This window comes from Arachis hypogaea, chromosome 4 (assembly GCF_003086295.3).
Source record: "Arachis hypogaea cultivar Tifrunner chromosome 4, arahy.Tifrunner.gnm2.J5K5, whole genome shotgun sequence".
NCBI classification, from domain to species: domain Eukaryota; kingdom Viridiplantae; phylum Streptophyta; class Magnoliopsida; order Fabales; family Fabaceae; genus Arachis; species Arachis hypogaea.
The window spans coordinates 155981-170406 of record NC_092039.1 but is presented as its reverse complement, the minus strand read 5'-3'; the positions used below and the strand labels follow the sequence as shown (position 1 = coordinate 170406).

Sequence of the window (14426 nt, the reverse complement as noted above, 5' to 3'; positions counted from 1 at the left end):
ATTTAGTAGATGGGCTTCATGTCCAGTCCAACTCAAATTGACAGATTTTGGTAGATAAAAAATTAGTAACATAGCACTACTGATATCTTTTTTATATTCAAATATATTCTATTGTGGATAGTCAAAATTCATCTTCAAATTCTACATGTTTGGTTAAAAATGACTTTAGTATTTTCTATAAAAGAGAAAAAAAAATTTGTGAAACTAAATAATTTTACTAAAAATGATATGGTAAATAGTAAAGAGGTCCAATAGTAAATACTGTGAATTACTCAATATTAACAAACTTATTGAGGCATTACATATGGCAGCGACTCAGTGACTATTAATCCTCCTCGTATAAGAAATTAAAGTGAGAACAAAGGCTACAAGTAAAAATATGATAAAAAAAAAAGAAGCAGCTATATTTATGTTTGTATTATATATTAGTTGAGTTTATTTTCTATTCTGTTAGTATAATGATATTAATTGCCCAAAAAAAATTTATCTACGTAGTAATATTTTATTATATCATTCTTAAAAAATACTAAAAATGTATAGTAATTAGACTCTTATTTATGAATATGTATTTTCTTTTATGAATATACTATTAACAAAGACTCAGTTAATATGTGTTTTAAATTTTTTTTTGTGTATTTATTAAAATAAAAAATTTAAAATTTTTACTAATAATAATTTTAAATTTTTTTAAGAATATACATAATTTAGATTGGATCATGTTTAATTAGATTTGGATCTAATTCTAATATTTTATCCAGATTATTTTACATGCTTTAATCTGATTCTAAATTAACTCGAAATAAATCAAATTAAATTTGAAGCAACATGGTATATAATGAATATCTATAAACAATTTTATTAATTTTATGTAATAAATTAATAAAATATTGCTTTAAAATTTTATATAATAAATTAATAATATTATATTATATTTAAGTTTTTATTTTAATTTATATTATATATGTGATGATGGTTATATAAATTTTAAAAATTAATTTTATTTATTATATATTAATAAATATAAAGGCAGGTTCCAATAAAGGTGAATAAGATTCAACCTTTTTACTATTTAAAAATAAAAACGAAACAAATTTTATTTAGATTATTATAGAACAAGATGAAATTGAGTAGGACAAAATTCCGTCCCTTCCTTAACCATGAAATCTATAGTTAACAATATTGAAAATGTATTTAATTGACTCATCGTGAAAATTAGGCTATTTTTTTTTGTTTTGGGAGTAGAAGTGGTGATATACCTTAACATTGTAAATTTTGATATTTTTTAAAACTGTGGAAAGTATATAAATCGAATGGTCCAATTTTTGTATCTCAAAATTTTTAATTTTTTTATAACACAAATCAAATGGTTCGATTTGTGTACTTCAAGAAATCAGACGGTCTGATTTCTATACTTCTAATAAATGGACAATCCAATTTCTACTTCTCTAGTTAAACGATTTTACATTTAAGTATAACACCCCAACAATCTACATTTTAAAAAACATCACAACCACTCCAATATTAAAAATAAAAAGTTCTGAAAATTAATGGACAACTTATTTGATCAGCCACCTTGTAATTAAAGTTATAAGCGTTTGACAAAAATAAGTGTCAACGGTGAAATTTGGATATATGATCTTTAGATATATTTAAAGATTTAACTTTTCAATTCAACCTAACAAAATAAATTTTTCTTTGGCTCCTAATAATAATAATGTCAAACATGATATGTGCATAATAAAACTAAATTATTAATATAAAATATATTCAAAAAATATAAAATACACACAAAATATTATAAACTCTCTCTCTCTCTCATCTGTATGAAAGAAGTTTAATACACAATTTTTTTTTTCAAAAATTTTTTATTTAAAATATTTATAAAAAAATATTTACCTATTTTAAATACATTTTAAGAGAATAATAATCGAAATTTTTTAAATTTTTGATAAATTAAATATATTGAAAATATTAAAAAAACCTATCTTTTTAATAAATTTTAATAAAATATTTCTTATGATATTTTTAGGATATATATTAGTAAATTTTTTTTGTTAATCACATATTTATTATTATTATTATTATTATTATTATTATTATTTAATTTATAAAAAAGTGAATAAAAAGATATATATATTACTATACATTAAAATTTTTTTGTTAATTAAATTTAATTAAGTTGATCTAACATAATAAAAATTAGTTAATTTATTATTTAATTTGGTTAAATTTAATATATATATATGTATATATATATATATATATATATATATATATATATATAATGTGAATTAAAAGGCATGCAGTGAATTAAAAGGCATGCAAACAACTAAATGAATGCAATTTATCAAATAGTACTTTCATTATTATATTTGCAGCGAGTAAAGCGTGGAACCCAGGGCGTAATATTTTTTCTTGGAAAATATAGGACACGAGCACAGCGTGGTCAACCAACATGGGATGATTAAATCATAAGAAACATTTTTTTGGGTGACTAAATCATAGGTTTTTTTTTTTTTCAGAAATAAAATAAAAAATAATTATTTTTTATACTTATTTTTTTACTTTAATTTTTTAAATATTATTTTTTTTTAGATTTAGGTACGAATGTCTATATTTTTGTATCGAGTTCACCTAATCCCGGGGAACTCTATGAAAATGATAGAGTTCATTTAACCTCACTTTAATTTTTTTCAAAACCCACCATGTCAAATTTTTAAGTTATTATCATCGTCTTTGTTGAGTTAAGAAATTAACTAAATTAATTAATGATGACAAACATTATTTTTTGGCAAAATAAATAATTAAGTGTTGATTATTTATATCTACATATTAACTAATTATTTATTGTTGCAGGCCAAATGTTAATAGTCCAAATGGAATAAAAAGCAATCAGCAAGAATATTGGGCTGAAAGCAAAATAAAGAGCCCAAGCAAAAGCAAAGAAAGAAGACTAAGAAATTAAATCGGGCCAAGCATACCAATAACCGATCCAAGCCCTTCATAAATGCAAATCCCTCTTTTTTGCTTAACCAAAAGCAACGTTCATCTCTCTCTCTGATCAAGTCAAATCAGTTTCAGAAAAGTAAGAAAGAGAAAGAGAGAAAAAGCTTTTTCAAAGATAGTCACCAAAGAAGCAAGAAAGAGAAACTAAGCTTGAAAGGCAGAAGTCATCTCAACAAATCCAAACCAAATCAAGCTTAGTTTATAGGTAAATCTTTTTCTCATACATGCAACTCGGTCTCATCTCTTCTTCCCAACTCTCTACTCTATCCGAAATGGGATATATGGGAAAGAGGATTTATGTTCTTCCATAGTGTGTATCTACGGTCTTAAACAAGACTTGGGGACCAAGTTGGTTTTCAAGGGTTCAGATCAAGTTGACCATTGGAAGATTTCTATGGTTGTTGTTTTATGGTTTTTGGCCAAGATGAGAAAGTCAGAAGGAGAGTTTCTATTCTGAGGATTATTGAGAAAAAGTAAATCTATGGTTGGTGAAGTTCAAGGCTCAAGGTGTTGACCTTGGGAGAAGGTCCCAGCAACATGCAAGGAGAATAAAAGAAGACTTCTTGCTCATTCAGAACCAAGGAGAGAAAACCAGAGAGTGAGAACAGTGTTCTGTTGAGAAGTTCCTCTACTTGGATAATGCTTTCTTTCAAAGAAGCATTCAGCCAATACTGAAGAGCTGCATCTGAGGTTTGCAAATCTGGTTTTGTACATAGCTAAGAGGTTGCTGATAAAGTCAATCGCCTTCATGTTTTACTGATTGTAATGTACTTTTCCAAGTTTATCTTTCTGTAATTTCTTGTGAGAAAAGGCATTGTGAGAAAGCTCAAGTAAAAGCCATAAGTGGAAAAAGGCTGAGTGATACACTTGAGAGAAAAGCCTAGAGTTATTTTTCTGATTTCTTTAGGTTGGCTAAGTGTCTTGTATCTTGTACCTGATTGATATCCCTTTCTTAGTTGGGTTAGCACTAAGAGTGAATAGTTAGGAGTTAGCATAGCCAATGTCAAGTTAGGATAGGACTTGAGTGTGAAATTGGTGTATGTAATACTGTTAACTATAGTGAAATTCTTCCATAATTGTGGAGGAAACTGGATGTAGGTTGCATAGCACAAGGCAACCGAACCAGGATACATGCTGGTGTTCGCTTTTCTCTTCTCTGCTGAGTTCTGTTTTCTGATATTCATGAGACAAAAATAAATTATTTCATAAATTTCCGCTACTGAGTTCAAACAGAATCAGAATTGTAATTTTGTTTAAAAGGGTCATAACAGCAACTTAAAAAGGAAGGCATAAATTCAACCCCCTTCTCTAAGCCTACCACAACCTTCAGTCTTTAAAAGCACATAGGAGTACATAAAAATACACAGACAACAACTATAACTTCTTCAATAAAGATATATTATTTCTCTAATAATAATATAACTTATTCCTGTGTATTCTTATGTACTTTAGAAACGATAATAATAATTGCTATTGTCCATTATGGAGCTTAAAAATTTGAAATGAAGTTCGCGAAGTTTATAAAGTTTGATGGGATACTGCGAATTTACTCTAGATAAAAGAATCGTATTTAAAAAATTAAAGTTAAAAAATAATAAAATTTTTATTTTATTTCAGTAAAAAATCCCTAAATCATAAGAATGAATTTTTACTATAAGATATATAGTAGTCCGAGAAGAGATTTATTTTTCATATTCAACACCAAAATGGGGCTCAATTTTTTAAATATTGGGTGAAAGTTGGTAAAATGCATGGTTACATGGTTATAATGGGACTGCTTTGTTTATTGAAGTTGTTCTTAAAATGATTAAAAAAAAGCGGGGGAATTTTAATGGAAGAATACAAATTGTTGGAGAGATTTATAGAGAGAAGCTAAAAAAATTGTTGTGGTAACTAAGTTATTTCGAAAATAAGAATAGGAGGGGGACAACGGACAAGTGGAGAATCTATGCGAGAATTTGATGTAAGCAAAGGGACAATTTGATGGCCCGCGATTTGTGTAAAAAAAAATTGAATGAGAGGAAATGTAAATAAAAAATTTATTATTTTTAGTTATTATTTAATTATTAATTTAATTTTTAGTTTAATTTATTTAATTTAATAATTAATAATATATTTTATTTAATATTTTTAAATATAATTAAACAACAAAAAATAATAAATTTTAATAATTCCCTAATATTTCTTTGTATAAATAATGGGTTCGCTTGCAGTTTGTGCATTCATTCTTTTGTTCTTAGCTCTTGGTGCAATTTTGTCTGCTCTTCTTTTTATTTTTTGTCTATTTTACTTTATAAAAAAATAGTTAATGAAAAAAATAGATGATAGAATTAGTTTGAAAATAGTTAATTATAAATTTGGTGTTCAAAAGATTCAGGTAAGAACAAAAAGATAACTGAAAAATATTATCGACAAAACAATTCTTAAATGATTTAAAAATATTATAAAAATAATAAGTAAATATCATATTTTTTATATTATAAGTTGAAATAAATTTTCGTATTTAATAAATGATTTATCAATTTGATCTAAATTTTTGTGATAATATTTGAATATTATTTAAAAAGTGCATAAAAAATTTCGAAACAAAATTTGATCTTAGTTTTTTATTTTTATTTTTTTTGAATTACTTTTGTTAATCACAATAATTTTTTTTAAAAAATCACTTAACATAAAATTACTAAATTAAAGATAAAAAATCTATTAATTTAATAACATTTACAAAAAAGCGATTAAAATTTGATTTTTAAAATTTTTTTAGGTTATGTATTTAATATATAGTTATTTTTATCGTATTTTTAATTCTTTTAGATATTTATTTATCGTTTCATTTTTTGGAGTTATTTTGTTAGCCACATGAATTTTCGGGCATCACTTTAATAATAGTTTACACTTTAAAAGTATAATACAACAATCAAATTTTATTTCAGAGACATGAAAGTATAAAATTTATATATTAAAATCCACGTGACATTGTTATTTTTATACAATATTATTTGAAAAATAAAATATAATTTATGAAAAATAGATCTTTAAATATTAAAGAGAATGACTAATACTTTATATAGGCATATTCTGTGTTAATATTTGGTGAATTCATATAATTAGAGACAAAATATACTATTTATGAAGTTTTTCTTTTAAATTAAACTAGCAAAATCACAAAAAAAAATCCCTCACCAATTATTTGAGATGAGGGATAATTTAACAATATATGCATATGTATGAACTCAAGTTTTTTTGCTGGTATATATATTTTTTATGAATAATGTCAACAAGAAGAAAAGATATAAAAATGACAAGAAGCCAAGTTCAAGATCATGAAGATTTAAGCATATAGGATTTAGGCAATAGTTAGGGTTAAGTATAACTTTGATTTCTAATATAGAGGTCAAAAATTTATTTTGTTTTTAATTTTTTTTTTTACTATAAAATAATCCTAAAAGTTTAACTTAATTTTATTGTTTTGAGTCTTTAGAGTTGACGTCTTTTTTTAGGTGGTTAACTTAATATATTATAATCTACAACGATACCATAAAATGTATAAAACTGAACTTGATTATAACAATTTATCAAGCATTTTAAATATTTTGGTAGATAATGAAAAATTTTTGACACTTTTATAAAAAAGATTGGACGTAAGTGAAAAGGTTATACTAAATCAAAAATATGACGAATGTTTTTTTTTTCTTAAATTCTTTACATTTATTATTATTTAAATGTTACAGAAACACAAAAAAAAATTAAAATTTATTTTATTTAGTATTTATTAATTATTATAATAATTAATAAAAACTAAATAAAGTAAGTTATAGATGTTTTTAACTAATTTTCTTTACTTACCGAATATTTCCGTTTTTAAATTGGTGTAAAAAATATAACTCCGATCCTTATAATTGTTGGGAGTTCATTTGTAGGTCCTTAGAAAAGCACTACTACAAAACCATTTGTTCATTTATTTATTGTATGCTTTTACATTGAGAAAAATTTATCATTGCTTTTTCAACACTCGATTCACCCACTCGAGTGTGCTTGTGCTTATCCTCTTGAGTGTACCTGAGGACAGAAGCTAAAACATTGCAATTGACCTTGTGCGTTGCTTATAAGAATCATATCCCGCCTCTGTGATACTAATTAACACTGTTAACATGATAACCTAATCTTTGCAAAAAAGTTTCATCTTCTGGAAAAAGGACAATGAGAAAATTTTTTACCCACTACTGTATACTATAAACACAAGCCGCTTTATTGGAAACCCGTGGAACATTCCAAGATACATTATTGGTATAATAATTCATGGCTGGACATCATCTTGCAAAGGATTCCTTTTTAGAAGGAACCTTGGCATCCTCACTTTTCGTCTCATGGTTTTCGATGACCCAACCTCTGACATTTTGTCTATCCCTATCCCTGATATTACGAGCTGGTGTGCTTGTAGGAATCCCCTCCTTTGAAGGCTTGGAAATTCCCGACGTTGCTTAGACTTCGTTGTGGGGCTATCCTGGTTACTTAGTCAAAGACAAATTAGATTTCTGATTAATATGAGAATTCCTTTTCACCCCTCAATTTTATTAACCATTTTAATCCATCTCTCCAATTTTACGTGGGATTATGATTTGTCATGAACAAAACCAGCATCATCTATATCAACAACAATTGTCTCTAGAAAATTTTCAAATTCAAGTCTTGGTTGCATTGAACGTGCCCTTCTCAAAAATAGTTGTCATAGTAGTCTCCCTAACCAGCCACCATCTTCCTTTGATTCTCATCTTGAAACACTGCTTTCTTCACTACCTTTTTCTAATATTGCATTCCCGCGTAACATGGTCAGAGCATTGTTTTCATCTACCATTGTTTTCTAAGTTATGGAAATGCCAAAGTTATATAATCTAAACAAAAACTCAAACAAACTTTCCACGCTCTACAGATTTGGTGTTAGGTCAACCTTAAGTGGCTTTCCCACCGCTGCTTTGATTCTCATAATTATTTACTCCTGATAATACCAAATACTTAAGCTTCATATTTTATCCACACTAATGTGATATCGAAAGTCTTCTCACGCGGCCTGAAGTCTGGCTCCATTGTTTTACAGCTAAATAGATTCCTTAAATCACGCATGGGCCTCTTAAAAGAACCTTTTCTCGACCATTGGGAAGATCAAATATAATATTCCGAAAAAATAATCAGAACCCACGTAAAAGACATTATATCCCCTTTTCAAATGCGACACACGTCGCAATTTACATACCATTACTGTGCTTACTGCTTACCACTGTGATCACAATAACATCTTCATAAGGTGCCACTAATGTGAGGGGGGACCTTGCCAATAACATTGAAGTGTGAGGATCTTGCCTCGATGATGCTCATCAAAATGGCAGTTGTTCACAATAACAACATTATTGTAGCTTAGTTTTGTGGAGAGGCTAAAGCGCGAGAGAGGATTGCTGAATTGTTGGGAATCTTTGAAGTCAGAATTGCGGTTCTGTCTGAAATTTAAAAAAAATGAAGGGTTCTTTCCTTAGGGATTCATTCATTGTGACGAGTTTCTACCATCAAATATAATCTTCAGATTACAATAGACTATATTTCAAGCTCAAAATTCTTGCATCACTTTGTAAACATATGTTCTCTGTCCAGTGCGCTTAGCTATCATGGCAACCTATAAATCATGGTGAACAAGATACTCACTATTCACTAAACATCACCTGGCATTGAACCTAACATTGAAGGTGGTGATGATGCTTTTTTTTTTTTGAGTATTTACTTTAGCGGGTGGTTATGCAATGTAAAAAAAAAAAAAATCAATTCATCCAAATCCTTAATCAATGTTGGACCGTCACTACAAGAAAATAAGTTTTCTGACACGCTTTAAAAGCGTGTCGAAAAGTGCAAAAAAATGTACCGATAGTTTTTTGCCACGCTTTTTGAGCTATCAGCAAACTTTTGAAAGGATCACATTTGCCAGCGTATCGATTGCTCTATCGCCACGCTTTTGTGGATTTATCGACACGTTTTTTTTGTTGGCATGCTTTCATCTCTTGCTACGCTTAAAAAGCGTGGCCATAGGCCTTAACCTATAGATACGCTTAAAAAGTGTACCGAAAAGTGCACATATTGCCATGCTTTTAAAACGTCCCAGAATGTTTGTTTTGGGTACTCTTTAAAAGCGTGCCAATAGGAGAAGATATGGCTACATTTTTTAAAGCGTGGCAATAGCCTTATAAAATTAAAAAAAATCATTTTTTTATTTTTACCTTCATCACTGTAAAATATAAATTTTCAATCCTTTTTTATCACAAAACCTACAAATATAGTATGCAATTTTTAGTACAAGATAAATCAAATAAAAATTAGTGACATAATTTTTGCGATAATTATTTTATACATTAAAAAACTAATACTCAAATACAAAATAAATCTCAAGTTCGAATTCCAAAACTAAAAACTGAAAAGAAATACAAAAACAATACAACTTAAATTCTATTTTCTTTGCTGTTCCTCCTTCCTCTAGTCCTCTTAAACATCCTTCCCTTAGATCATACATAATTATTTTTGGAATATTTGTGAACTTTTTTACCTACAAAAGATAATTCCTTGAGCTAAACGTTAGTGGTACTACATTGAATTACAAATTGTAATGTAATATTCTAGAGCAACAGTCACAAGAATGATACTATCAGAAATAGTTTAGTTGTTTACTTATTGCAAACTGGAGGTGCCATTTTCACTGTAAGAAGATGACATGAGAAATTGAACTAGTGACCAATTTTCACAGTCCAAGGCATTTGCGAGAAATTCCAAGTAGCTAGAGAAAGGAATAAGTAAGAAATCATTATGACAATAAAACATTAAATAAACTATCAACTGGAAAAGAAAAAGGCTAGGTTTAATATATCAGTATAAAATCTAGCAACAAGCCTATTGATGAAGTAACTACCATTTCAAAATCTAATTCTAAACACTTCATAGGGAAGCAATTGGAGAAATGGATCATGAGAATAATAATGACCATATCAATAGATGAAAACAATTGAGATGCCGAAAAACCACTCTTTTCCATGCCAAACCTAAAAGAGGCTTCCCTCTTTCCAATCCCTCGTCCAAGTAATTTCCATTGCGACAAGGGAATCAGAATCTAAAAGAACTATGCTTGCATCTAGGGGTGGCAAACAGGCCTTAATCCGCCGGGCCGGCCCACGTAACCCGCCAAAAAAGGCGGGTTGGGTTGGAAATTTGGGACTGCCGTAAGACAAAAGCGTGCCTAACCCAAACCGCTTAAACCGTGGGCTTTGACGGGCTTTGGCGGGGCGGGGCGGGCTGCCCCGGCGGCTGAAGGTTTTTTTTTTGTTGAACCCATTACCCATGAACCCAGACCCAGAACCCATGAACCCACACCACCCGACCCGACCCAATCCCCATTCCCCACCCACCTAAACGGCCGAAACCCTAAATTAAATCCCCATTCGGCCATTCCCCAATCCCTAATCCCCATTGCAGCTGCCTCACTCTCACTCCTCTCAGTTCCTCGGCATCACCGCAGCACTCAGACACTTAGTCGTCTCGTCTCCACTCTCCAGTCTCCTCGACGGCTCTCAGCCTCTCACTCGGTTCCTCAGTCTCAGTTCCTCAATTCCTCAGTTCCTCACCGTCACTCTCAGTCTCTCACTCGGTCATCCTAAGCTCCTCATCGTCACTCTTAGTCTCTCATTTCCATCGTCCAGCGACCTCAGCTCGAACTTCAGAGTTCCGTACTCACCTTTGTCTGGCCGTCGTCGCTGCTGCCTGCTGGTCTCGGTCCTGGGCTCCTGGGTCTTGTGAGTTGTGACTCGTCCTCTGACTCTGCTGCTCCTCACTCTCGGTCACGACTGCTCCTCGCTCTCGGTCACGGCTACTCCACGCTCTCGGTCACGGCTGCTGCCTGCTTGTCTCCTTGATCCTTCAAGGTCTCCACAACTCTAACCTTTGCTAATGCTATTACCTGAACACATATTTGTAACTAATTCTTTGTTTTCAAATTATTAACACAAGTTGATATATGATATACTTGATGATTGTAATTTATAGTGTGTGTTGCTAAGTGAAGGTGCATGGTGTTGTTATTTATTATGTACAGAAAAAAGGTGTTACTAAACTACAGAAAGTACCAAAGATTTGGATAAAATAAAATCAGAGACAGAGAGCCGTTTATAGCTAATTAGCTAGTGGTGTTGTTATTGTTTTTAGTATGTGTATGGTTGTGTAGGATAAATATGTATGTAATATTTGTTAAATAATAGTCATGAACTATGATACTATTTATATAAAGAATTGAATAGAATGAATATATTAACAAGTTAATGTGCTAAATTGTTCTAACTAGATGAGTATTCAGTTGATGCCTCAAGAAAGAACAATTATCTTTTACATTTTTAACGTGCTAGAGCTTCTATGTTTGAACCCTTTTTTTGAGTCATAACAAAAAACCACAATTACCATACAAAATTGTTCCAAATGGAGTTATCTTAAGAGAATTGAACAATTTTATTGATGAGAAGAAATATCTGAGTTATTGAGCTCACTGTCATTATAAAAAAAACAGAAGACATATTCTTTGAATTTGTCATTCTAGTGGTCAACTCTTACCTATTGTACATATTCTTTCAATTCATATGCAACTAATCCTTTTCTTTGTTCTGTTGTTACATCAAATGCAGCTGTCTATGCAGTTGCTAGTGCAGTTTTTAGCACCTAAGTGGTGAATTTGATAATAGATTAATTGCTCAATTTTTATGGATCCATCATGTATTCAATTTTTAAAGAGAAATAATGATTGTTGGTTAAATACTTGAATTTGATGCATATTCAGAAATTGTTTTTTATTTTTTGTGTTGTTTGATAATGGTTGAGTTTTGAATATACTTGATAATGGTTGATTGTTGGTTAAATACTTGAATTTGATAATGGTTGAGTTTTGAATATACTTCATAATGGTTGAGTTTTGATTATGGCTGAATACTTGCTGTTTTTTGTATGGTTTGCTAATGGTTGAAAAACCTAGTTCATATAAACAATGTACATTTACTTTTATTTCAGAAAATATGAATTCTGAAACTGTGAGTAACCTTGTTACAATTGGAGTTGGTTCTGAGGCTGCTCCGGTCGAGGTTGATGAACCTAGTTCGAAAAGGCTGAGACCAGCAACCTCTGATGTTTGGAATTTTTTCAAAAAGCTCGGTCCAGATAAGGATGGAGAAGAACGTGCTGAGTGTAAAGGATGCAAGAAAGTGTTTAAAGCTGGAGGTAAGCGATATGGCACTTCTACTATAAAATGGCATCTTGATAGTTGTACTCAAATTAAGCATGAAGATATTGGTCAGACTATAGCAGAATTGCAACTTAAAATGAATTCACTTAAGATTGATTCAGGAGTGGCTAGAGATATGTTTGCTGGGTATGTAGTTGCTGGGGATAAGCCTTTTAATATGGTTGATGATAGGAGATTTAGAAATTGGGTGAAATATATTAGTCCAACTTTGAAACTTCCTTCTAGGAATACGGTTAAAACTGACATAGTGAAAGTTCACAAGAGAGAAGCTGCGAAACTTAAAAAAATTTTAGTTTCCATTCCAAATAGAATTTGCTTAACATCTGATCTTTGGACTTCCAGTACCAATGAGGGGTTTATATGTTTGACTGCACATTTTGTTGATGAGAACTGGAAATTATAGAGTAAAATTCTCAATTTTTGTCATATGCCTCCTCCTCACACAGGATTTGAGTTGTCTTCTAAAATCTTTACGCTTTTGACTGAGTGGAAAGTTGATAAAAAGATTTTTTCTATTACTCTGGATAATGCTTCTTTTAACGATACTTGTGTTGAACACTTGAAAAGTACTTTGGATGTGCATGGTTCATTGTTGTGTGGTGGTGAATTCTTTCATGTTCGTTGCTCTGCTCATATTTTAAATCTTATTGTCCAAGATGGAATGAAAATATGTGGTGATGCAGTGTATAAGATTAGAGAGTCTATTAAGTTTCTGAGAAAATCTGAAAGTCGAATGGTTAAGTTTAAAGAATGTTTTGAAGATATCGAGGGACTTGAGTGTACGACTGCATTATGTTTAGATGTTCCTACTAGGTGGAATTCACTTTATACAATGCTTGCAAGTGCTATTCCTTATAAGAAAGCTTTTGAAATGTATAAAGTAAAAGAAGCTGGGTTTAGGGAGTATTGTCCTTCATCAGATGAGTGGAGAAGAACTGAAAAGATATGTGATTTCTTGTTACCATTTTACGAAACTACCAAGTTGATGTCCGGAACTTCTTACCCAACATCCAACTTGTATTTTTTACAAGTTTGGCAAATCCAGCTTATTTTAATGAATAGTTTGAAGAATGATGAAGTGCTTATAAGGAACATGGGAGAAAAAATGATGATTAAGTTCAAGAAATATTGGGAAGAATACAGTATTGTTCTTGCATTTGGGGCAGTTCTTGTTCCTAGATTTAAACTCAACACTTTGATTCATTGCTATAATAAGATTGATCCTATTAGTGCTAAAGACAAAGTGGAGCTTGTGAAGAGTAAGTTATACAAGCTTTTTGAGGTTTATGACCAAAATTCCTCTACAACTGTAGAGAGTTCTTCCCAACTTTCAAGTAATTTTTCTCAAGCAACATCTTCTGCAATTATAACTCAGCTTATTAAAATTGTTGGTGTAAGTATTTTTATCTACTTGATTATATGTGTTTTTTTATTTTTCATTCTTTTTTATTCATATATTGTTTGTAATGCAAATGATTTGATGTCCCGTAATCAAGAAGCTGAAGTGAAAAGTGGAAAGAACCAACTGGATATTTATTTGAGTGAGGCAACATTATTTTGCAATGATACAATCATTGATGTTTTGCAATGGTGGAAAGACAACCATCATCGTTTTCCAACATTATCACTAATGGCACGAGATTTGTTGAGCATTCCTATTACTACCGTGGCTTCATAATCTGCATTTAGCATGGGTTCTCATGTTTTGAATAAGTATAGAAGTCGTTTGTTGTCAGATAATGTTGAAGCGATGATTTGCACCAGAAATTGGTTACGTGGATATGATGATTTTGGTATATTATATTTATGACATACATACTTGAGTGATTTTGAACATTATTATGTACTTTTTTGCTAATATATTTAATTACATTTTTCTAGAGGAAGATAAAGATCAGGAAGATATTGCAAAAGGAGAAGGCTATTCTTCAGGAGTTGGTTCTAATGATGTTATTGACTTATATGAAGATGAAGATGAAAATTAAGTGTATTAAATTAAGTTTAATTTGCTTTGAAGACTATTTATAATTATGTTTTTGGACTTTGGATTATATATTTATTTTGTCTATGGGACTATTTATAAGTTATAACTATATTTTTGTATTTTGGATAA

General features: G+C 30.2%; 2 protein-coding genes across 2 annotated transcripts; both read left to right on the top strand.

The window, feature by feature from the left end:
• Window positions 1-12086: 12086 nt before the first annotated feature.
• Window positions 12087-12716, top strand: LOC140184513 (zinc finger BED domain-containing protein RICESLEEPER 3-like). The gene has a single exon (XM_072236277.1). The coding sequence runs from the start codon at window positions 12087-12089 to the stop codon at window positions 12714-12716; it is 630 nt and encodes a 209-aa protein (XP_072092378.1).
• A 24-nt stretch (window positions 12717-12740) lies between these two features.
• LOC112798310 (zinc finger BED domain-containing protein RICESLEEPER 2-like) lies at window positions 12741-14298 on the top strand. Its single transcript, XM_072236276.1, has 3 exons — window positions 12741-13647; window positions 14050-14106; window positions 14195-14298. The coding sequence occupies exons 1-3, from the start codon at window positions 12741-12743 to the stop codon at window positions 14296-14298; spliced, it is 1068 nt and encodes a 355-aa protein (XP_072092377.1).
• The last annotated feature ends 128 nt before the right edge of the window (window positions 14299-14426 follow it).

Coding starts and splice junctions, on each gene's coding strand:
- LOC140184513 (XM_072236277.1), top strand. CDS start 12,087: ATGAATTCTGAAACTGTGAGTAACCTTGTTACAATTGGAGTTGGTTCT.
- LOC112798310 (XM_072236276.1), top strand. CDS start 12,741: ATGCCTCCTCCTCACACAGGATTTGAGTTGTCTTCTAAAATCTTTACG. Junction 13,648..14,049: donor GAGTTCTTCCCAACTTTCAA/GTAATTTTTCTC, acceptor GTTTGTTGTCAG/ATAATGTTGAAGCGATGATT. Junction 14,107..14,194: donor ACGTGGATATGATGATTTTG/GTATATTATATT, acceptor ACATTTTTCTAG/AGGAAGATAAAGATCAGGAA.